The 25,792-nt window shown below is 44.4% G+C and overlaps 1 protein-coding gene across 9 annotated transcripts in view; it reads right to left on the reverse strand.

Moving 5' to 3' along the window:
* The window catches only part of SYNE2 (spectrin repeat containing nuclear envelope protein 2), a 185,013-nt gene extending 159,622 nt beyond the window's left edge, over positions 1 to 25,391 (reverse strand). For 6 of the 9 annotated variants that reach the window (XM_062630735.1, XM_062630730.1, XM_062630734.1 and 3 more), the window contains exons 1-2: positions 25,249 to 25,390; positions 7,028 to 7,143 (exon numbers count right to left, since the gene is read on the reverse strand). In XM_062630735.1, coding sequence (XP_062486719.1) covers positions 7,028 to 7,106 — 79 coding nt within the window. In that variant the 5' untranslated portion in view covers positions 7,107 to 7,143; positions 25,249 to 25,390. Of the gene's footprint in view, positions 1 to 7,027; positions 7,144 to 8,078; positions 8,156 to 17,520; positions 17,667 to 25,248 lie in introns of those variants that run through there. The other 3 variants (XM_062630737.1, XM_062630729.1, XM_062630728.1) reach the window with 3 other exon arrangements.
* Between the last annotated feature and the right edge of the window lie 401 nt (positions 25,392 to 25,792).

Below are 25,792 nucleotides of genomic sequence, written 5' to 3' on the forward strand. Positions count from 1 at the left end.
TGCCAGCCCTGCCAGCAGGATAGAGGAGGATGATGCGTGTTGTGCACCATGGCCCCAGCGCAGCTCCCTGACCTCCAGCAGGTGGTCAGGCAGTGTGCCAGGCCTGGAGAAAGATGGTGGGCAAGGCAGCTGCGGCAGTACTCACTGCCCACCTCCCAGCTGAGGTAAATCCTCCCACTGCAGGGGCAGCACAGCTGGAGACTGACAAGGCCATCAGTTTGCAAGAAGAAACAAAGCTGGGAGATGGGGTGGGAGAGATCATCTCTTCTGTCTCTGAAAGCACTCTCTTGCACAAAAGGTTAACGTGAAGGCAAGTTTGACATCATAAGGCAAGTGCAACGCTACTCAGTAATAGATATGTATGTTTTTGTAGGCTGGGCATGATGAAAGATACCAAAAATAGCAAGCCCTTGGGGAAAAAAAAACAAAATCCTGACTGCTCTGAATATGAAAATGCCACTCAGAGTAAAATGGCCCACAGTTTATCACTCTGGGAATCTGGCAGCCACAAACCCCAGCTCTGGGTGGCTTTTCATCATCCAGGATTGCCTGAAGGGCCTGCTGCACAGAGCTTCATCAGCTCGTGAAGCAAAGCAAGCTGTGCAAGGATAACACAGACTCCTGCTCCCAAACCCACCATCCAACACACAGACCTCCTTACATGTGTTGAGGGCTGTTTTGCATTCTGCAGTTAACACATCTTTCAACAGTCCTCCTCTAGTCTCCACCACTATGATCATGTCAGAGTTGAAACAGCCTATTTCCCCCACTTGTTGGATTGTTTTGTGCTTGTTTTTAGGTGTTAGAGAGATTGTGATGTACTGTAAGATAAGGGCAGACCTGAGGCCATGAACAAAAATGCAACCTCAAAATTCTGTTTTGTTTGGAAAACAGAAAATAAGCACAACATGCCACACAGACCGATCAGCGTTTCAATGCTCACAAGGAGGACATAAATAGCATGGAGATACTGGCTTCATGTTAGCACAGGGCTCATCCACACCCTTTGGTTGAATACGCATGCGGGAGCCATTCCAATTACCTAATGAGTGATTATTGAGTAGCTGCGCTCAATTTTATCAGGCAGGCAAGGCTGGTATTGCTGGCACTCGAAAGGAATGGAAAACAAATATTGACTGCTTTGCCTGACGCCAGTGATTCTGCCAGCTGTAGCTCTTGCCAACCACACTCTACTTTTACTGATTTAGAGAACTTCCTCCTGGGTTGGTCACAGAAAGAGGGTTAGGATGAGGATGTTTAGTCTTGTTGTGGTCAAATCTCTCCCTACTAAAGTGCTATATTATGCAATATGGGCCAGACACTGCAAGTGTTGATTCACATTGGCAGCTCTCAGGCAAATGTCTCGCCTGGTGAAAGTACAAGCCGGTTATTTCACTGCACACACCTAAGCACACCTTAAACCTTCCCTAAGCTACAGCCGCTGCCTAGTGCAACCCATGAAGCTGCCTTCCAAGCAGCTGCCACCTCAGCTGCAGTGTGGCTTATTTTCCTACCCAAATTAATAACAGTAATAAAATCTCTTCCTGAATTAATAACAAAATTCCATGCTTGCCAATATTTCCCCAGACTGTAGTGCAGCACTCACTGCTTCCACCCAGACCACACAACCCAAAGCTTGGTACAGATGTGCTTCTGTCACCGTGGCAGACAGTCTTATAGCAATTTTCAGGCTTTGTTTTCCCTCCCAGCTTCCATCTTGACTCTACTGTTCAGAGGTGCTAATGATTTAATCAAGCTCTCAAATTCTTATCTCTACCACGTGGTCAATTAATACAGATTTTTATTTTTATGAGGATGAATAGATTCTTTGTTAGGCCTTTTTATAGGGCACTGAGCGACCTTGGTTTTCTCTTGCCCTACTTTTAAAAATGTCATTGACCCAGAATTAGAAAAAAAAAAAAACCCTGATAATTTCATTCACTTTGGGCCAAAAGTCACCAAGTCAAAAAGTGGAAGTAGAAAACAAAGTAAGAAGTCCCTAATCTTAAACCACCCAAAATCTATCACATTTCACCCTGTGTTTTAAAAGTAATCGCCAGAACAACTCTTTAGAGAGGAATAACACATAGAAGCAGTGTGTTACACAGGCTAGCCAAAAATCAACACACACTGCTGGACAATGACTGTTTTACCCAGTAATGAGCTATCAGCAAGTGCTACAAACCACACTAATCATTAAGGGCTGCAGTATGGAGACTCAGGGGGAACCATGGCAGTGCTGAGCTCTCCCAGGAGGAAGAGGGGGGCAGCAGCACTGCCAGTCACGTTTTTACTCTCAGACTTCCTTTAACGGCAATACAGAAAAGCCAGACTTAATATTAACCTCCTCTCCTCTGTTGTCTGCCGTGCCTTCCTTCCTGTGGTGGGAGACAGCAGCTCCAGGGAAAGCACCATCTCCTCCCTTGGGAGGGAGCTGGGGGAATCAGACTATGCAGAACAGATGTAGCCTGTCTATCCACACTCATCAAGCAACATCACCAAACAGCAAATAGGTTTTCTTCTGTCGCGAGGACTGGTGCATCACTACCAGTGAACCATTTAAAACTGTGAGGCTTTTTTCTTTAAAATAAATTTTTAAAAATTAAATCATTATTTGAAATTAATGAGCACAAGTCTGTCTGCCATCTTCCCATCTCTGTTCTGTCAGAAGGCATTATCTCTTTTGTATAATATTTTTGTTATCTTCCTTTCACCATTCAGGTCAGCTCAGGCTACATCTACAGTAGCAAGCAGCGGAGCTCAACAGGAACAGATCAGCAATTCAAAAGAGCTGGTGTTCAGGAAGTAGAGCACCCACCACATGCGCAGGGCAGAAAGGCTGTGTTAGACTAGCTCTATCTAACCTGAATGCCCACAGAGGGCCTTGGAGTGCTCCATCCTTGGAGCATTTATTTCAGTTTCATCCCAAATAACAATTTCCACACTCCCTGATGGCTCAACGAAATGAACCAAAGCATGGTCAGAATGGATAACTGGGAGAACTCCTTCAAGAGAGTACTGCTGATCTGAGCTAAACCACAGAGTGTGAGTGACAGGAACTATCAGAACTGTTAAGTACTTGCCAGCCCAGGGAGAGAGAGAGTGAGCAATTCACCCCTGAACCCTTTATATAATCCTTTCCCTTCCACCCAGTAACAGTTTGATTCTCTGCAGACAGGAAAGCAGGGAAAACAGTTACTTCCAGCATTTATGTTCAGCAACATGGTGTTAAGCAATTAAAACCAAAACAAAACCCCACAGTATGTTTTAAATCAAGATTGAAAAGTTTATCCACAGGAAGGTGATGAAAATACTTCCACAGGAATGGGTCTTTGCAAAACCAAATACTGTATAAATATTAACAAATTAACTGCTGCCATGTCTGGGCAGCAAGTGGGAACTTTCCTTTCTGTACTATTCCTTTCAACCTCCTTTTCCTTTTGAAAGCAAATTACCAATTTACCACAGGTGCTGCTAACTCAGGAAATCTGTTCACAGTGAGTTTTGGCCTCTGGCTTTCTTAAACCCTTTTGCTCTTCTCATTGCTGGGATCCTGGAGCAGCTCTGCCTGGAATCACCACTGTCTTTACTGCCACAACAGCCCATGAACTAGTACTGCAGTACTTGAGGGCATAGAGAGGTTGCAGGTTAAATTCAAGGTATTAAGTCATATCATTTAGAAATCAACAAACTTTTAAAGATAAGGGCTTAAGTGGCTTTTCTAACATTTTAAAGAAAAGCCACAAATGAAGCAGAGGATTGACTATAAATGGCATTTGGTGCTCTATATAGCTGCCTCTGAAGCCATCCACTCCCTAGGCATTTTAATGCCAGTTTTTAACCAGTTATGCACTTGATAATGCATTTAACAAATTGACATTTATCTAGTAGGGAACACATTTATACAACTATACAATCTATTTATTCATTAGGCATGTGAAATGGACAAAAATACCCATGACTTACTCTTTTTTAGGCAGCATCATGTGTCAGCTGCCTCTCCAGTGCCATCAGCCCTGTCACATGCCACGAAGCTATGCAGTTACCCAAACTGCAGACCAGCTCCTCACCCGGACAGTAAGCAGCATAGACAGGGCATACATTTCTATGTGGCTGCTATAGGACTCTTCTATTTGAAAAGTTACCTTGAAAAACCATAATAAACATGATCAGAGGGCTGGAACCCCTCTCCTGCAAAGACAGGCTGAGAGAGTTGGGGTTGCTCACCCTGGAGAAGACTCTTGGGGAGAACTCAGAGCAGCTTCCAGTACCTAAAGGGGCCTACAAGAAAGCTGGAGAGGGACTTTTTACAAGAGCATGTAGTTAAAGAAAAATGGGTAATGGCTTTAAGATGAAAGAGGGGAGATTTAGATTAGACATTAGGAAAATGTCTAATGTAGGTGTTGAGGCACTGGCACAGGTTGCCCAGAGAAGCTGTGGCTGCCCCATCCCTGGCAGTGCTCAAGGCCAGGTGGGTGAGGCTTTGAGCAACCTGGTCTAGTGAAGGTGCCCCTGCCTATGGCAGGGGGGTTGGAATTAGATCTTTAAGGTCCCTTCCAACACAAACTGTTCTATGATTCTATTATCCTGGTTAAAGAAAGTTGTAATAACATCCTGGCTGCAACAGATGAGGCATACAGCTAGAAATGAACCAACAAAAAAGATGGGTAAGAATTCGTAGCCTACCTGACCTCAGGATGAATTAAATAGGTCTCTTTAATTGGAGATAAATGCAAACTACTACAGGCTGCACAACAAACCTATGCATATATATCGCCATATTTTCAATCTCACTTGAAAAGAAATTACTCATAAAGGATTAGACATAACTGCATGAAAATAGCATGATTTATTTATATTATTAAAGACTTTTAAAACAGTTTCAGCAGCCACATTATTACATGATCATCCTTTGGGTTACAGTAATAAACAGTCATATGTACGGGGATTAATAAGCAGAGCCAAAAATTAGGACCCCTGCAGTTAAACAGTGAAAGAGGAAGCACATGCTCCAAACTCCGAGACCTGAAACACACTTTTCTGTATCTGACTTAGTTCAGCAAGGTAGAAAGGAAAGGGAAAACAGAGTTCTGCACAGACTTGGGGGGAAGCATAACACATAGTGTCTGTTTGCTGTCCTAGGGAAGAAAGGGGAAGGATTTGTGCATGGGAGGGAAAGTGGGGTTGGATCCTCCCACAGGTATAGATTTACATCCCAAAAGCAAAAAATATTTCCACATTCTCCTTACTGTAATCCCACACTCCTGCTCATCAGCAGAGTAGTCAATCTCCAGCCGTTCTCAAAGCACTGCCACAAAGCCCTTCTCTTTCCAAAGGAGGTGACATGCCTCCTTAGTTCAGGTAGCCAAAAACAATGCTGCGTTTTGTTTGACCAAGGGTGAATGCTGCAGCGTCACAGCTCCACACATAGAATGCATCTGTACCATTTGTTGCATCTTTAATCATTACAAAAATTGCTTATGTCACTTCTAAGTGATGTCTCCAAATGTTTTACAACAGTCAGGTACATACAACTTGACCCCTGATTTGCAGTGTGTTCATTTCAGCATCATCTAGGAGATCAAATTATTACAGCAGAGAAATATAATTTAGTCATTTCAATTTTAACAATCAGGGCTTCTCCACCAAGTAAAATCCCCTGACTAAACTACTGTTATTGGACACATAAACACCAATATGACTTTTCAGAAAACAGCATTAATATTACTTCAAAATAAAACCTTATTCTACCATCACATGTAACTAATTCAGCACTCTCTCCTTTAAAGCTAGAAAGGGCTTTCCAAACCCATTTCATGACAACAGCCAACTCAGTCTTTCTACCAAAAGCTGAGTTTGGCACAACAAATGTGTGTCTGACAATCTGTGCTTGGTGCAACAGGCAGACTAGCTCCTGTCTGCTATGAGGTTTTGCTTGCTCTCCTGAAATGTAATACTGAAGCAAAATGGAAGAAAATTCACCATTAAAGACATTTGGCTGTAGACCACTGTTAACATTCACTCATCAAAACACACTGCTTCAACAACACGGGTGCAAATATGGATCGTAAAAGTCACTTGGTGCAATATTCTTTTGCACCATCTGTTTGAAACACATTTTTTCTCAACTAAGCACCACAGTAATTTCATTGCAAGTGAGCTAAAAGGAAATAGCTCTGTGGAAACACGACTTACTCCATCCTTCCTAGAATAATCAGGCTCTAAACACATCAAAGACAGGCTTACCAGCAGCGTTGGTCCTGCTGCCTGGACTAGCCTCCTAGATAGCCTCCATTAATGTTTTCACGTATACATCCAGAGGAAAACCAGCCTTCCCAGGAAACTCAGCATGTGACTAGGGAAAACCCATAAAGCCTATCCAAGAGGCCAGCTCTGACGCGCTCATTATCACCTAACTAGTCCAGGTAGCTGCCATTAAATTGGAAGAATTAAAAATCAGTCAGTGAGTGCTTCCTTTACGAGTTGTAACTCACTGCAAGTAAGGATGAAAGACTCTGACCTGCAAGAAATTTGTTTACAAGCCACAAAACTTTTCTACATGTTTTGGCCACAAGCTATCCTTCTACACTTGGGGATATAGCAGTAAGAACAGAAAAACAAATAAAACTGTACTGTAATTAACAGTCTCATTAATGCAACCAACTAATTGCCAGCAAATTGAAAGCAAGGAAACTAACAAAATGACATAACTGTTTTCATGCTGGCAGTTCCTTTGAAAATAGTTTACAGTAACATGTATTCTAAGTAACAAAACTTAAGAAAGATGACCACATCTGTACCACAAAAGGCACCACATCTGAAAATATCCCAAGAAAGGACAAGAGCTGTTATTTCTTATTTTGCTGCCGAAGGGTGTCTCATGAAACACAGAAACATCTGCAAAGAAGCACAGCCTAACTACAATGATCATATGCTACTTTTTACAGGTTTCTCAGAATTCTCTTCAACTTACACACAGTCACAGATTTTTGCCAAAAATCTACATTAAAAAGGTACAGTAACTTACCTTGCAGTGACAAATAGAGATCATCTATTTCAGAGGAAGCCTGCTCCTCTGTTGAGGGAGATGACTGTTTTGATGCCATACTGAATTCTATGGAGAATCTTTAATCAATTTCCAAACTAAAATCATAGGAAAAAAGAAAAAAAAAATAAATCAGTAAAGTTCTACATAAAAACTGATGATGTTCAAGTGTATAGTGCTAAGACATGCATTTTGCTTTGGGTTTTCTTCCCTTGGTAGGCTGTTTCCTTAGCTTATACAGAATACAGCAACTGCTCCTACTGTGTGAATCCAAGCTTTGGCCCCTTGACTTCTCTAACAGTGGCCAGCAGTACTCCACAACCACGGGCCCCAGTGTGTCTTGCCATGAAAACAAAAGCACTGGGACTAGGGAAATTACAACACTGTTGCTTTCTTTGAGAAAGCCGGGTGCCTTCTTGAAGATTTGTTGCTGCCAAACCTCATTTTTTAAGATCTTTGTACTTTTCAAGCCTTTCTTCCTGTCCAGATAATTACTGCAAAATGTGAACAATTTAGGCAGAATCTACACAGATTAAGGTGAAATGAAAAAGCAGCGATTATCATATAAGAATAATCACAACCGCTGTCTCTGTCTGGTACCTTTGTTACTCCTCAACTCCCATGAAGGAGTTTCTTTTTCCACCTCCTCCATTTTCCAATCCATGGATACCTCCCCATCTCTAATGCAGATTTAGTGAACAATATCTTTCTTCAAATACTAACACCGTTTCTGGTACTGCAATATGTATAATGCTCAATCTGCCACTGTAGTAAAACCCATATACTTAAATACAGACACATTTTAATCAAGAATTATAAATTTAAACAAATTCAAAAGAAATAAAGCTGAAAATTAAATAAGGGCTAACCTTAAACAAACTTTGCAACCTAACTAACTCTAACCTTTTCATCAGAAGTATCAGGATTTACACAGTTTATGTTAATAATTAATCCACCAAGAACACAACAAAATAAAGGGCATGAATAGATGAGTAAAGAAACACAACATTAAAGAATGCCAAAGAAATTCTACCTTCATTCCCTTGTTCATATGAATCATGAGGTAGCCTTTGTTTACTCCACCGTATGCTATATTTTCCTCACTCCCTGTCTCCCCCACTGCACAGAAAGGACAAACATGCATTTAATGAGGAGCTATTCAATATTTTGTTTTCCTCACTCTGAACCATGTGTGTCCTTGTGCTTTATTCAAGAGCTCCTCTGATGACAGGATTATTAAGTCCCTCACACAATTTTCTATGGCACTTATCACCCCAGCATCTGAACACTTCACAAACATCAATCAATTCATGTTTACAGCATCTATGTGAGATCAGGGGTTATTGCCCACATTTAGAACCACAGAACAGTTTGGGTTGGAAAGGATCTTTAAAGATCATGTAGTCCAAATGCCCTGCCACAGAACATTGTTTTACCAACAACTACCAAAGGCACAGAAAAAATAAAGGGAAAAAACAGTGGCTAATTTGACTCTAATCTTCCAGAAAAATGGACATTCGTTCATTTTACTGAAGCACTGATTCAGCTACTGTGGTGAGTATGCAGCATTTCTACAAGTCACTGACAACTTAAAACTGAAACTCAACACACAAGATTCAAGAAAGGGGAATTCTAGCTGGGGCCTGGCAAAAAGAGGAGGAAAAGGACTAATTCAATCTTTGGCAGGCACAAGATGATACAAATCAGCCATGTCTTGAGGTTAGAATGGAAATCAAGAAAACCAACAAGATGCTGGGTTGCATCAACAAGGACATCACCAGCAGAGATAAAGAAGTCATTGCCCCACTCCGCATTTGTCAGGCCACACCTAGAATACTGGGTTCAGTTTTGGTCCTCACTATACAAAAAAAAAGCGGACAGGCTGGAGAGGGTTCAGAGAAGGGCCATGAGGATGATAGGACTGGGAAGCCATGTGAGGAAAGGCTGGGAGAGATGGGCTTGTGTAGCCTTGAGAAAAGAAGGCTCAGGGGAGACCTTATCACCATGTTCCAGTATTTAAAGGGTGGCAACAAAGAAGATTGAGACTCCCTTTTTACAAGGAGTCACATAGAAAAGACAAGGGGTAATGGGCACAGGTTACTCCCAGGAAGATTCTGACTGAACACAAGAGGAAAAGTTTTCACAATGAGAACAATCAGCCATTGGAATCATCTCCCCAGGGAAGTGGTGGATTCCCCAATATTGGACACTTTTAAGATTCAGCTGGACAGGGTGCTGGGACATCCTGGTAGATTGTGCTTTTGCTAAGAAAGGCTGGACCAGATGATCCTTGAGGTCCCTTCCGACATGGTATTCTATGATAAATATTGGGTTCTAACAAAGCCTTCCCATACTGGCAAGCAGCACAAAAACTTTACATGACTTTAAGATTGGCATTTTTCAGAAACAGACAACAAAGTGATTGCCTTCAATAAAGGGACTCTTGGACTTCCAACCCTGGAGAACTTTCAGAAGTCCTCTGTTCTCAAGACAGAAGTAAAATTCACAAGTCAGACAACCAGATAAAACCACACAGATACCACTGATAAAAACTGAGGTTTAAGTGCCATGGCTAACATCTTGCAGGAAGTGAGCAAGGGCAAGGGCTGAACAAGAATCCAGTTCTGCCAGCAGCACTGCCTATGCCCAAGGCAGTGCAATCTTTCCTGGGAAACTCCTTCCCTTTATCTCAAGAGCAGGCAATACAAAACCAAAATCTAAATATGCAAAACGACAGATGGCCTTAAAACCTTTTTTGGTAACACTGTATGCCTTTAATTTGATTTTGTGATTGCCACCTTGAAGGCTATTAAGTTAGCAGCAAGACCCAAATGGGAAGTATGTAAGCAAAATCCAAACCACATCAGATTTGTTGCTTTTTGCTCTCGGGACACAGGGAGTTTCATTTGCTCCACCTTGAATTTTCCAGTAGGCCTTCAGAAATAATTACGCAATAGTACATCCCGGACAACAGTGAATCCATGGGTAACATCAATGAGCTTGCCTGAATTTGAACCTTAGGTTATAACTCAAATTAGGTATCATGTAAAGCAGGAGGACAGGACTAGAAGCAAACACACAGGCACCCACCATGGCCGCATCAGCATAGCCTGCAAGCAGGACATTCTGAAAACTATGTATATATCTATGTTCCTGTGGTTCTGGGGCATGCACTCAACACCAGTGACAACATACGCTCCTTTTAACACATGTTTATTCTCTTTATTTTTTATTTTATTTGAAACTAATCACTAATCAAGGATTTTCTTTTAAAGCACAAAAGCAGCACAAAATCCCCAGTGAAAACACATCTGTTCAACTTCAACACATTCAAATTTGAGATGGTGACAAGTCATCTTCACCTAACCTTTCCAATGCTGAAGTCATTGGCAGCACAGTCCAGAGAAAGGGAGCAGGATTTGGCATTAAAATTCCTCAATAATAACAGGAAAATATGCAAGAGGCATGAACAGCACTGTTGGAAGTTTCATAAACAAACAGAATGCATTTTTAACCTTTTTGTGGCTGTTCCTCCTCTGTCCCCATCCTACGGTAGCTATACAACCACACAGTACATACTGGCTGCTTTTATGTGCCCATACTGCACTTCATGTGATGGGACCCCAATCTCAGCTCAGGTCTCCAACCATGAAAGTAGCTGAGGTTAATAAAACTTTCAGGATTTTAAAGCAGAAAGTATGTTAAGCTTTAATGCATTAACTTTTATTAAGTTACTTAATTTAGTAACTAATTAAGTTAAATTATGGAACATGATCATAGAACATGTACAACTGGAAAAAAAAATAAAGAAAAAAAAAGGCAAGCATATGCTCCTAAGGTCAAACTATGGCCTCCTTCCCAACAGAATGTGGGATTTTAAATTACTTTTTAATTGCATGTAGAAATCCACCCAAAAAATCCACAGTGCAGGTTATAAAAACGCACAGCTAATACAAGGTAAGTTTATGATAAGCTTTCATGTCCCTGAAACCCTTCATTCACTATCCAACACAGCATAACCCCAATACTTTGTCCTGCCTCTGGTTCCTGCCCTGTCTCAGCAGAAGACTCCACAGCTGGTTTGAAAGGGAGACACACACTCTTGGAGGACATATCATAAGGATTAGTATTCTTCAAATAGTACAAGGTACAGATTGTCTGAGAAGGGATTATAGAGGAACAATATGATAGTCCCTTTGCCCTCCCTGCCCCTGAATTTCATGCAAATAATGCATATGAAGTGTAACTATATCATAGCAATCTCTGAAGAGTCTAAAACAGTCAAGCTATCCATAAGATTGCTTAGCAATGCTCTTCATAAACAGTAGGAACAATCAACTTTTCTGCTTCGTATCTAAGTCAATTATTTTGTTCCACAACAACTAAAAAACTACACAGCTAAACCAATCCTTCATTTCTCTGAAATGCTGGACAACTAGGAAATATATACCCAAAGGGCTGAAAGTAAATCAAATGTTTTTGAATGACACCATGCCTTTTCAGCAGGAATAAAACAAAAAGTAAAGAGAATGATGTCCTTCCCTCTTTCTGGAGAATCTAGCATTAATGAGGGAAGCATTAACTGCTTACACCCTGGGATAACCTCTGAAGTATCACAGAGCCAAAGAGAAAGTTCCAGGAACACTGGGACCTTCTTTCCAATGGATTTGTTTCCTGTTGATTAACTTATATGAACTGCACCAGAATTGTTGTCCAAGCTCATCCTTACTTCAGCATGGGAGAAGTCACACAAGAAAGGTGCAATATGTATGTCCTCCTCAAGAGAAAAGTTTTCCATGGTGTTTTCCAAATGTGTAACTTCTTGACCACCTGGGCTGAACCTGCAGCTCAAATGGTTCAACCATCAACAAAATCTTTTCCTTTGTTAAGGGCAATCATAAAACTCAAATCTCTAGCGGGTATTGAGAGAATATTTCTCCCTTACCTCTCCAGCTGAAAATACAGATAGGAATTAGATTAACACAGTCATACAATGTAATTTCAACTTCACTCTCTTGGAATCTCTCCTTCTTTCCCAAGTTCAGATGAAATTAGCCAGCAGAGTGAAAAAAACCTCCTGAGAATTATCATACAGACACAAGCACGTTGACAGAGAGAAACCTAAGAGCAAGCAGCAGACTGCAAATCTCAAGGAACTAACTGGATAATATACCAAAGCTTTATGTTCTATTATCATAAGAACAAACAACACTGACAACCATGTCTCTGGTGAAGCCTAAGTCCCAGTGAGACCTAAGAGATGCTCTTCCTAAGCAGGGTCTTTGTAAGGACATTCTTGTCCCATAAGAAAGGAGGAAAAAAGTTTCAGATGGATTTGGAGGATTCATTGGCAATGATTGCATAGCCTTAATGTTACAGTTTGGATCGGGGTGGTTTGCAAACCTTGCCTTTCCGCTGTTCCAAGTATTTAGCATGGTAAGATTTCATTGTATGAAAAAAACTATGTAACTATAGTAAAAATATAAAATGTGCATTTCATTAATTATTTAAGGTTACTTCTACAAAACAGCTGTGCAATCTAACTAGTAAGCAAGGTAAACTACTTGGTGTGATTTCAAGGCTGTCCGAGGTAAGAGAGTCTTCAGCTTCCGAGTTTACTGCTAACCGCTGTGTACCCTTACACTGTGCTGCAGCCTGCTGCACAAACGCACCCTCAGACTCCTCCCTGGGAGCCAATCTTAGAAAATCATGTGGCATGAAATTAGCCCAGATATACACTCCTTAAAGCTGAAAGCAGCAGATACCTTGTAAACAAGCCCAGCTAGAGGTAGCTGAGTATTATCACCCACTGATAGTAAATCCTTGCTTCGTTGGTTTTGCCTTTGTAGACACATGCCCCATATTTTCCCAATTATGTTGCTTTCCGCTGGTGTTGCAATAGGAATTACAGACATCTTCACATGGCATCTCCAACCGCTTGCTTTTACTATGCCTCCTTTGAAGTGCCACTGATTATTTATGACCCACTCAGGGACTCGAAAGACTTTCCCTCCATAGAGGCCTCTACATGTAAACTGAAGTCTGTTCCTAGCAACAGATTATTACTCATGTATTCAGTCAAGCCAAACTCATGAACAGAAAGGGCAGATTTTTATCTTTGGTGAACTAGTCCAAAGGAAGTAGCTCCACCATGCAAAGTGACTGAAGACCCTTTTACTTTCTGGTTATTAATAAAGATCACAGTTTGTTTTACATTCAGAAAGAAGCAGTAACGTTCAGAAGTGCAAGTCTTGAACCCTGCAAAGTGCTGCTGAGATGCCTTCTTTTGGCAAACTGTTTTTCCCTAAGTCTGTCACAGCCTCCCTAAAGGCAACTTGTTGGAATCTAAATCATATCCCTTATATAATGTTGTTTTGGGGTTTTGACTTTTTATAATATTTTCTTTTCCCCTGACTTCCAATGTCTCACACCTCTCAAGTCAGAGAATTTCACACAGCACTTAATTTTGATGGTTATGCTTTCTCCTCAACAATTCATTTACAAGGGTTTGAACATCTTTTTACCCTGTGCTGGGGTGGGGAGGAAGGAAAACATGCATTTTCCAAGATCTTTGTACTAAAATGCTCTGTTTTCTTAAGGTGCTACTCCAGACTGAAGTTCATTCCTTACACATTCAAAATGCTTGTCAATATTGCTTTTGAGGGTGATCTCAGACTGTACGCATGTCAACAGCAGGGGTGGGATCGCACAGCAAACATACTGACAGATCTACCCCAACTTCCTGACTTGAGGAGCCAACAACTTCTCTCTGACAGGAAAAAAAGTATTTTTCATCAGCCAGTAAGCAACAATGGCACATTCTCTGCACTTTCCTGGAGGAAGAAAAGGGCTTCATTAGGTTTCCATCACTTTGAAGGTGATAGAGAAAAGAGGCTATAGCCTTCTGATCATACATAATACCCAACAGCAGTCAGATGGGTATCAGCCAGTCTTTTAGTAAGTGGTATTAGAGCACATGGCATTAGAAAGGGTCTGCACTGCCTGGGATAACAGTGAAACAAGTCCAGCCTTGGGTCTTCCTCAGCTATCAGTAGCTGGAGATGAAGGAATTGAAAAGGGAAAAGCCTGGAAAAGGCTGAACAACTCTGCTCAGAATGAACTAAGCCCAGAGAGCATTAGATCTGCAGGGAACCAGAGATGGACACAAAGCTACACTCGACTGCCACAGAAAGAGTCTTGCCTTGTATGAACTGACACACTGAAACTATATGCACAAGTAAGGACTCTGCCGAAGAATAATAGCTGCAAGATCAAGACATCTCTTATTAGTTTATTTATGACAACCAGCAGTACATTTTTGTTGTCCAGGGACTTCCCAGTGATCTATTTATAGCTTTTGAAAACATGCCAGGATAAGCATATGAGTATACAAAAGCCACAACACTTTTTAAGGCCAGCAAATGTTGCTGGTTTGTCTTTGACTTACACATCAGTAATACTTTCTATTATAGAAGCATAACAGATCTTCTTGTTGCATTAATCAATTTAAAAATGTGATCAGAAAAGTATCTTTCTTGACTTTTTTTTTTTTTGGTGGGGTGATGATATATATGTCATCCTGGTACAATTACACAATTTGAGAACTGCACTAACTACATGCTGTTGTTAACAAACACACACATAAATGCTTTCATCAATAGAGCTAAGCCTTGTTCACACAACCACAAAAGCTGACTTGTGGCGGTGCATGATGTATTTGCTTGCCCCAAAATACAAGCCTATCTCACATTTATCTATTCCCACGGGGAAATACAGCGCTAAAGCATACTTACAAAAGTTGGAGAAAACATTCAGTTTTCAACTGGTTCCCAAGTTTTCCCACATTGAATTCAAAATCATAATCCTTAATGTAAAAAGGGGAGTGATAAGCCTGGAAGCTCAGGAAGCTGGTGCCATGCCTCTCCATCACCCCTGGGTACACTGCTATGCAGGAAGCAAAAAATATTATGGTGACTCAATGGCTCCATTGAAGTCAAGCAGTCTCCAAAACACGCAGCCCGTAAGCACATCCCAGCCAAAATCTACCTGTGCAATGCCCAGAAGCCTCCAATGCTGTGCAAAAGCTGTGTTGTTTATACGGCGTGTTGCAGCAAGGCCAGAAAGGAAAAGCTTTTCCAAAGCAGGGTGATTCACACGCCTCCCTGCCACCCAGAACACCAGCCACACCGCAGCCCCAAGGTTGCTTCCCACAGATAACGGGGCTGTGGGGAACGGTTATCGTAAAAACAACATGAGAAACACAAGCTGGCTCAAGAGCTGCACTGTACCTGGGAAACGCATCCACTGCATAAACATAACCTCTTCCTACCCACTTGGGTAACAAGGAAAGCAGGCAACAGGATGACAATTGCTGTCGTTTCACTCCTACAAGCCCTTCTGCATTTTCACACGAAGACGCCTCTCTGTGTCCCCACTGCCTTGGCTACATGAGCTGAGACAAGGCTAGTGGCCAGGCACAGCGCTGAGTAGCCACACTCTGCCTGGCTTCCTTTCAGAAAGGGGAAAGGGTGCAGCGTGGCTACAGCAGCCCTAGCACTGCAGGGCGCAAACAGACCTCTGACCTTCAGACGTGCAGTTCCCATCACAAAAGTGAAGTGGGTCCCACAGCTCATTGCTCCCCATCCTCAGCGCTTCCTGGCTCAGGGTCAGTTTTTACAATAAAGAAGGGAAGGGGGAGGGTATTGCCTGCAATCAGAGCAAGTTTAACCTTCATGCTGGGGACTGCCTGATGAGAGCAAACTGGACAACACTGCTGGCTTTAAGCAAGCAAGAAGTATTGCCGGAAGTTCTTTCTTCTATTTACAAGTGTTTCTTTCTTTCCCCTGGATGGCAACTGAGATTCTTTGGTTCGTGTTTTAATAGAGATTCACAGCCAGCTTCCCATTAACACTGGAGCCACTTCACATGGTGTAAAAAGGTATTTAAAGTAGCAGTATGTAATAACTATACCTGCTTTATATTAATGACATGATATTAATGAGAATCAGGCTCCCAGGAATATTCTTCCTTTGAAGGAACTGAAATGTTTCCTTTCCACTGCCTTCCTAATTCTCTTTTCCCCCCAAATAAAGGGAACAGTAGATGGTTAACAAACAGATTATTCTGTTGAGTGAAGCTCGCCTAAGGAATAAAAAGCCTGGAGTTACTCAATTAAATTGTGAGGCTGTTCTTGTTCCCAAAGATCTTCCTGAAGAGCAGTAATTTGTTCTTCCAGGAAATTAAGCAAAGGGAAAGGTAAGGATAGTGGCAATCTAAATGCAGGTGTTTTCACTGAAGCAGGGACTTGTCCTTACTGAGCAAAATCACTGGAAGCAGCAGTGCAGTATTTGCACAACAGACCTCTGCGCACAGAGCCATTGAGGCTGCCGGGAAAGGGAAGGAAAGTGAAATGCAATGTGTATTTGGGAACCAAAAGAGAAAAGGCATGTCTCATGCTAAACCTATCTGCTTTGGCAGTATTCCTGTAAAGATCACAAACTTGTTTTGATCACTAAATACAGCAGAGAAAAGGAATCTACTGCAAGTAGCTCTCTCCAGCAGTGCTTGCTGTTTTACACAGTCAGAACACAAGAGAGAGATTTGTCAAGCAAACTGCAAATGAAGCTTGCCAAATTTGAAGGACAAATTCCAATTTAAATAATAGGTCCTAGACTGGCAGCCGTGAATTCATCAACTTCTCTCTCAAGCATGTCCAACAGAGGCTACAGCAATGCAAACTATCACTCCTCCCCTAGCACACCTCCACTCTGACACGGAGGGGCTGCCTCTCCAAAATGTTTTCCATGTCCATATAATTCTTCCAGCTGAAAATACCCTCCAAAGTGCTAGCCAGGGTCTTGTTTGGTTGGTTTTATACCTTCTGTCCCATGCAATTCAAGGTTTGTAGGCAAAGGAGCAAGTGCAGCACATGCCTGTGCTGGTTCTGCACACACGAAGAGAGCCCTTTGATGATGGTGTCTCCCACACTGACCACACAAGACCCTCTGCACCAGGAGAAAGCCAGTGCTTCACTCAGGCAACTCAGCAGAGCTTCTGCACCACTTGGCCAGGTAAAGCACTTGTGTTTGTTGCTTAAGAAGAATACAATGTGTTTCTCTGTTTTCCAAGAATTAGCTGACCATACAAATCTAAATCTCTGATTTATAGCATACTTTCAAACTTGTAGAATAACTTCTTGTGCGCAGTGAAAAGCAGGCCAAACACTGTTATTCTTACCAGTACTGTTGTCAGAGAGGATCAAACAGTCAGACTGCACACAGACAACCCAAGAGAAAGAACTTGGTGCTACTCAATAACCTGCTAGAATAAACTATGCAAAATAACAGTACTAAATAAACTATGCAAAATAACAGTACTAAAAAAAAAACCCCAAACCAGTGGCAATTGCAAAGCCAAGGACTCCATAGCAGAAATAGCCCAGACTAAAGGATGCCTTACTTATTTCACACATTCACCTTCCGCATATGCAGGATGACAGTCTCCTCAACAGTGTCTGAATCGCAGAGCTGTTCAGGCTGCTTTCTTTGAGAATCAAGATTTCTTAAAACATAGACAAAAGAGGACGAAGGCCCATGAGCCCCGTGCATCTCCCTCGCTGAAAGGCAGCAACATTACTAACACAGAAGTTACTTTTACACAGGTTCAGTCAAGCAACAGAGAATGTGCGTTGCGTAAACAGAGCTGCTGTACCATTCCCTCCTGGGCCAGGCAGTGAAGCAAGGCCACAGCCAAGCAGGTGAGTAAGCTGTGAGCCACAGCTGGCTGCCCAAGCCAACTCCAGCCCACCAAAGCATGGCTCTGTACCGTTTGGAGGGACACACCTCTCTGAGTCATCATCCAGTACAAAAAGGGCAGCAAGGAGCTGTGGTGTGACCACCAGTGCAAGTCCCTGGAACAGGATATGCTTCAATTTCCTTACAATCATGCACTGGCTTTCAGTACAGTAAACTCCTGGACTGGCTTTTCAGAGAATCTTTGGAAGAAGAAACATGTTCAGAGTCACCTCCAGGCTTCTCAAAGGTGAAGCTTGCAAACATTATCTGTAAACAGAAATTATTATTCCAAGTCTACCTACAGCATTAGTAAGGCACAACTGCTCTGCAGAAACAATGTTTGCTCACACCTGCATTACACAGGTATCTGCTTCCTCCCCCTTAGGAACTGGTGAAGTGCCCTGGGCATGTGACTGGGAAGAAAATTCAGATTCAGTCTTTTCACTCCTCCAAAACAAAGCTGACTTGCTTCCCTCTTACAAGCTCTGCTTTCCCCATCCCGGGGGTATTTCATCACCAGCATCCCACCCAGTTCCACATAAGAAACAACACTGCAAACAATCTACCAGACACCTTTTTTTCTCTAAAAAAATCCAAACCCCCAAACCAAAACAACCCTAAACCTGCCAGTCCGCAAACAGACTGTAACCACTTGTTACAGTCCAAGTGGTTGATGAAGCAGGATGACAATACCAGGAAATACCTGGAACTGATCTTCAATGTTTATTTTTGGAGACTGGCTTTTCTCCCAGTTCTTATTTCATAGTTTGCTCTTTCCCTCCTCTCCCCAGCTGTTATCCCTGGTATCAAATTGCAATTTGTTTCACCTCTTGGAGTTCACCCATGGACCTCCTAAGCAGAGCTTAAGGAATCAAATCCTGGCTCAGGCAACACATTCTTTCTGTTTCACAGTTACCATGTTCTTTCTCATATATCAGAAAAGATAGGAGAAAGCCCTGGTATTTGTCTGAAATCAGAAATGCGCAGGATGCGTTTTAACACTGAGTACTTGCCTGTACTCCGTATCTCTGCTGTTCAAGCAAATTCCTTCAACGAATTCTCCCCCTAGACAGCTCATTTAGCAAAAGAAGTCTTTCTGCTGTAAACCAGTTCTCCCCACAGGAGGAATTTCATCCTTACTCTATTTGGTTTACCTGCACAGATAAGTTAGACTTTTTCCAGAAAACCTAGTGATTTTTTTTTCCAGGCCGCTAAATAACACAGAAGTGCCAGTAGCAGTCCAGAGCAGAGCAGGTCACAGCTCCCTCTGCAGCTCCAGAACTCCCCAAGTTTGCATTTAGATATGTATTGCAAGGTTTAGATATGTCTGTTTAAAGAGTCTCCTCCTATCATCTGAACACCACTGAACAATCACACATGTTGTCTTAAGCTACTACAAGCCTATATATAGGCTATATACATAGGCTTGTATATATGTTCCTGAACTATGGATTTTTGGAAGGGAAAGGAGGATGAGTAACAAGCTATGTAATTTTGCAGAAAGTTTTCACAGAAAGGAAAGGAGCACCTACTGGGTTCTGTCCATCTCCAGGAGCCAGGCAGCCAGTCTCACCCGCAGGAGAGCAGCAGATTGCAAGGCAGCTGCGAGGAGCACGGGCAGGGGAAAGAACAGACCTCCGAGAGCCTGCGGTCGTCCTCATTGCTTCCATCTCTGCCACTAACCTGATGTGCGACCTTGAAAAAGCCACTCCACAAATCCCCTTCAGCCTCTTATTTATAGCAGAAGATTGTCTGGTGCTGTGGGTCCAGCCTGAAGCTTTTCCGAATCCAATGACCAACCAGGGGAGGAGGAGGATGGCTTTGAACTGGACATCGCAGTCTGCACTCCAGGCACACCACCTTACGCTGTGCAACCTACACCCTACAGGGAGATTCAGAGTCTCATAGAAATGAGGACACTGGGAGCCCTCCTAGAATCTCTGCTTGGATATGAGACACTTTGGCCGAGATTCAGCTCTCCTGACACTAAACAGCTACACAAGAGATGCCTCCATGTGCATTCATTGTTTGAACTCTGCAGAAACAATGGAGAGAAACAGGCACTTTTAAGGCAGTGCATCCAATGATTTTTAGATACCCAACTCACAAGGGATGAATCATGGCCCAAAACTGCTCCTCTCTAGTGACTATGAAAGTAGTCCGGAGAACTGTCTCTCATGCAGATAATTATGTTGTAGTTGGGCAAGATTAATTTCACCCTTTTAAGTTGGGGGAAAGGAAGTAAGCAAACAAGCACCCCCTTCAGTTTACACTTAAGTGAGAAAGGTCGATTCCACCAGGGATACACTGTGCAAGTGCTCTGTGCTTTCCTCCCTCATAAACATCTTGTAACACACACACCATGAAACCACCTCCACGGAGAGGGTTCAGCTTTCCTAGAAAAGCTTCATTTAGTCATTGAACTTGAAACTTTTACCAACTACTCCTGCAAGCAAAGCTCCATGTTGCCCACTACACAAGAGCCTCTAAGAAGCAGGACATGCTGCTTGTGGAGCAGTTTCATTTCTCTCCCTGTATAGTTTTGGTGGTTATTGTCAACACAAGCCAACCCAACATGAAACACAGGTGTCATTAATGCAAACTGTACTGAACCCATTAATGAAATATCTCTACCTTTTCAGGGCCAGCTCTACGCACGCTGCTTGCCACAGACTGACAAGGCACATGCTCAGCAGCATATTCATTCTCCTCCCTGCCACACCTTTTCACTCCATCATTCACCAACTTCTTGTCTTTCTCCTGGCAACCAACAGGCCAAAAGATTGAGAAAGCAAAACTTTTTCCTGTAAAACCCATATTTCTGTCTCCTCCCTACCCTTACATGAAAGGAATTACAAGTGCTTTGTTTTCCATCCTAATTGTCATTTCCTTTGATAGAACTTACAGCCTGAGTCTTAAAGCTCCATTAAAAAGCTCCAATAGCATTCTTTTCTCTTCTTCGCCATCCCTGGCCACAAACAGTACTTCTCGTACCAGGGTCAGAAATTCCTTAAAAGCCTCTTGAGCCAATCCGTACCACTATATTGTGTAGGGACTTATCAGCAGGCTGCAGGAAGGTCAGAAAGCAAACATGCATCCCTACAAGAGACCAGAGACCAAAGTTAAGTCCATAGTCAAAGCTCTGCCCCATTTCCCCTCCTGTGGGGAGATAAGAGCCTGTTCTGCACAAGCCCTTTCCCCAGCACAGATTTCTGCTCCCTTCCTGTGTGTGCAGCTGAGCTAAACAGAAGTGTTTTCCCCACCCCCTCTTCTGTACCCATCCTGGCCCTTTCACATCTCCATAGAAGCTGCTTGCTTCATCTCCTGCTACAAACACTGTGATTCAGGTAGTGCCTGTCTTCTTCATTTCCCCACAAACACTGGGATTTGTGTGTGATCCATGAAGGTCACAGGAAGCTGGCCAGTATTCAGAGACACTGTTAGCCTTCCCATTTCCACTCTGCAATGTCCTTGCAGACAGAATCTCGAGATATCAGGGGTCTGTCCCCTCCCAAGCTGAAATACATTCATCTTTCACAGTGACCACTTGCTGATGACACCCTTCATGCTCCACAGGATGGAAGTCAGCCCAGGAAAGATTAAGACAGTCAAACCCATGTCCTGTGGGGTAACATACACTGTATTTTTGATTCTTAGTCCAGCAGTTGTAGGTGCTACTGCAGGTATAATCTCCTGCTCCTCCTGGGGAAGCTGCATGTTGGCAGAGGAAGAAGCAGGGTGAACACAGCCTGGCCCTTAGCATGGACATACCATTTTTACTCCCAAACATATATTTACACTCCAGACCAATTCATCCACATCAGCTGAAGTAAAAAATTCTCCTAAACCCAATTGAAGCCTTGATCCCCTCCACAAAGCACAGCTGGGAAAAATCAAATCAACCTCATCTCCCAGTGGCTATATGGACACCTGTGTTTCAGTTACAGGAGTCTTCAACCTGCACCAGCCAGGGATGAAATTCAGGCAAAGAAAGATTAGGTGAGAGGTGTATGGAATGTCACCTTGCCTTTAATCACATCTTATGGATCCAGCCCTGAAGCATTACTCATACAGCACTCCACACGTATAATCCCACCACCTAATCCAACTACTTGTTCAAACAGGCACGTTGCTAGGAGTGGGTCCTTGCCACCACTGTCTACATTTCCAGCATTCCTCCAAGACCACGTCCTCTCCCACATCTAAGAGTCTCATGACAGTTCAAAACAAACTGCAGGAAAGCTAGAGCAAGTGTGGTGGCACACAGGGCTCATTCCTTCGACATGAGAAACAACACGGACAGACCATTGCAACCTGACGGGTGCTCTCCCACGCTGCCAGATCTTGTTGGGGAAACACTTCAGTTGTGGTAAGCAACAGATAATCATCTCTGCGCATACACAGAAACAGCATTTCAGCTGGTAGACTTTTAAAACCGGTATTTATTGTGCCCCAGGGAAGAAAATGAATTGGGTAAACGGGCTGAAAGGCACAGCTTCGCGAGGAGGAGTTTGGATGTCTCTTCGCATCTCTCCATACAAACCCAGCCAGTGAGAGTCCAGATCTAAAACAGAGCCATAGTTGCTAAGAAAACAGCGCTGCAAACAGATGTCAGGAGATGATTCATGCAGTAAGGGCATATCCCTGTACTACAGATAAACCAACATGAATGAAGCTCTTTATACCTGATCTTCCAAGCTGTGCTTCTTCATGCCTCCCTTGGGCTTTTTGCTTTAGTTCATTTCTATATTCAGATGGCAAGAAAACCAAGCAGGGCTGAACTCATCATTTAGAGAATTAATTACTGGTAAAGGGGTTTTGAAGTGTGTATAAAGAGCTCAGTAAAATGGCTAAACTGTGGTCCATTTTTCCCCCAAACAAAGCAGTTTTCTCCTGATATATGGAGCAACTTTGCCCAAAAACCTATCAGAAGAAATAAGCTAAACCCCACAGTTAAAACTGTAGAGGAACAAACTGTAACATCTTTTTCTTTTGTTACTTTCCCTTATACCATAAAACTTCAAATTAACAGCTAGGGAGATAAAGCATTTTCAGCCTATTAGATCATTAGCCAGTAATGCATGCTGCTTCTTGAATTACTCCATTGTGTCTATGCTCAAAATCTGTGCCTGATGGAAAAAATAAAAAGTAGCTAGCACACTGCAGGACTTGCTGAGGGATACTGACACCAACAAAGTTCTCATTTACTTTAATGAGCTTTGTTCAGATTTAACTGGAGAAAAATAAGTTCCTTTGCCCCTCTTAAATCATCATGCTCAATTTTTAGCACGGTATGACACCAACAGCACTTAAAATACAGTTTCCTGAACTCATCTGTAAAGAACTGTTTAAATAAAGGAACTTTACTATACGTTTTTATTGATAATTAGGGTAAAAAGGCAATTATCGTTCATTACCTTGTGTTATGAAGGGAAGAACAAACACCATGTATACTCTTCTGAATACATGTTTGTACAGCACCCTGCACAAGGGGGGCCCAAACTTCACCATAGTACACAGCAGTACAGGGCAAAACGTTGATTCGGGTCACTGCTGATGTTTCACCACCCCTCCAAGCTCCCAGGTGTCACTGCTCATCCTTCTCAGCTTCAGCAGATCCTTGCTGCCATTGCTTGCAGATGCCAAGGCTTCTGCTCCCCTGCTGCCTCACACTTGCTCCACACTACCCCGTCCTCTCCTGCTATGCCATGCCTTGTTCTGCATCAGAAATCAATTATTTAGGCCACCCTGATTTCACTGTGAGGTGCCTGCCTGTGCGCCTGTGGGGTGGTGGATACTGCTATTGTGGGCAGCACTACCAGCCGCCACCGTGCTCCTTCTCAGAGCTGTAAAGCCACCCCAGTAGTAGCTGAAGGCCACAACTCACCTCACCAGGCACCAGAGGCCGCATATGCGACCCCTGCAGAAACTGCGTTTTGAACAGAGGTGTAAACAAATGTGCCCACCAAGATACAGTTTTGTCAGCTTGGCCAATAGTCACCATGATGAGCTAAGATCCTGCACATGGCACTCACTTCTTGGTCTGTCTGCCCTGTGATGGGAGATCATCCTGAAAGCTGACAGGGAGGAAAACATGGAAATGATGGAAAGAGAGGGAGAGAAGGACATGAGGCACCCTGAAAGAGGGAAGTGGAGGTGTGAGTGGAACACGGTGGCTGATCTGACAAAGGCTGGGAGAAACTCAAACAAACTTGCTCCAAGTTTTTTCTCTGTACATTTTGAGTAACTTTAGCATGAACCTGCTCTACCTCCCAACTCCTCCAGCAGCTCTCGGGCAAAACAGAGAACAACAACCACCCTGTTTTGAGGGGACAGGCAGAGCACTGAGCCTGGCTTTAGTCATGGAGGTGAAAGGAGGACAGCGAGCCTGCTCTTAAATCCTTACACACGCAGCACCTGACACAAAGTGAGCACCAAGTTACAGACCGAGAGCCCTACATGCAGTAGCGCCCTGAGCTGCAGTAACACAGATCCGTAATAACTGCTCTGAGAGGAAACGGGAGGCTGCCAGGAGCCCTTGTGAGAGGGAAGGGAGGGAAGGCAGGAGGGAGGCCGGCTCACAAGGCGGGGAAGAGCAAGAAGCCCACATGCAGTGAGAACAGCGAGCGTGAACCCTCAGCAGGACATGTTCTATCCAGGGCAGAAGCAGCAGCAGCGACTTCGGGCTCATAAATACAGCGGCTGAAGAAAAGCCTCCCTGCGCTTGTACCTCCTGTGGCTTTCGCAGGAAAGCAGTTACTCCTTTTACCGAAAACTTTGCCCGAAAAGTATCCCCCACCAGTTTTCACAGGCATAACCCAAGAGACAGCGACTTTATAAGCGACGATCCATGGCACCTGCCCAGGACGGGAGGTGCAGGACAGCCCCGTTTACCTGCGCGCTCCCCGTCACCCACAACGAGCCCACTCTGGCTTTCAGCGGGGGAAACTGTCCCGCAGAGCCGGACACCGCTCCGGGGAGGCAGGGCGCGGCGGAGGCGGGAGCTCCCACAGGACCCGCTCCCGCCGCCGGCAGAGCCCCGCCGCTCTGCCCCCCCTCCGCCAAGAGAATTGCCGCCGCTGCCTCGTTCCGTTACCCCCTGTCCCCGGCAAAAGGGCTGGGGGGGCAGCCGGGCCGGGGGGACAACACGGAGCTGCTCTGGGAGCGGGGTCCCGCAGGGCACGGGCGGTGCCGAAGGTGACGCCGGCACCGAGGGAACAAAGGAGGCGGCGGGGAACAAAGAGCGGCAGGTACCGGCGCGGCGGAGCAGCAGAGGGGAGCGGGGCCAGGCGGGAGGCGGCACCGGTGGGGCCGGGGCCGGGGCTGAGGCTGGGGCGGGCAGAGCAGCCGCTCCCCGGACAGAGACGCGGCCGGGCCGCGCAGCAACTTCCCGCGGGCGGGCAGACTCACCGCGGGCGCAGTCCCGGCATCGGCGGCGGGCGCGGGGGGCGAGGGCGAGCGGGCGGTTGGGAGGAGGAGGAGGAGGAGGAGGAGGGACCGGCCGCTCCCCGCCCCGACCACTGCCAGCGAGCGAGCGAGCGCGCTCCCCGCCCGCGGGCGGGAAGACGGCGCTGCTGCGGCCCCCGCAGCCCAGCCCAGCCCAGTCCAGTCCAGCCCGGGCCGGCCGCGCTCCGCCTCCCGCCGCTGCCGCGGGAGGGCCCGTCCTGCCGGATGGGGATTAGCGGGGCGGGCTCCGATCCCCGCACCCAGGTCTGAGGCAGGCGGGAGCTGCCGCAGCTTTGCTCCCTACCCTGCGGCGGCAGTTCCCTGCTAGAGCCCCCCAGTAACCGGCTGCCGTGCGTGTTCTGTGGGGTGCCCCAGCGAGAGGAAGAGGAGGACCCCCGGTTCCCCAGGCACGCATGTCCTCAGGCTTGGGTTTCATGCTGGGAGTTCCAGGTGTGTTCCCTCCCAGCGCTAATCGGGACAGTGCTGCTGCTCCCACCCCCTGGGAACA

Source organism: Pezoporus occidentalis, unplaced genomic scaffold (genome assembly GCF_034315485.1).
Source record: "Pezoporus occidentalis ecotype Australia unplaced genomic scaffold, CSIRO_AGI_Poc_V1 ctg36, whole genome shotgun sequence".
In the NCBI taxonomy this organism is placed as follows: Eukaryota; Metazoa; Chordata; class Aves; order Psittaciformes; family Psittacidae; genus Pezoporus; species Pezoporus occidentalis.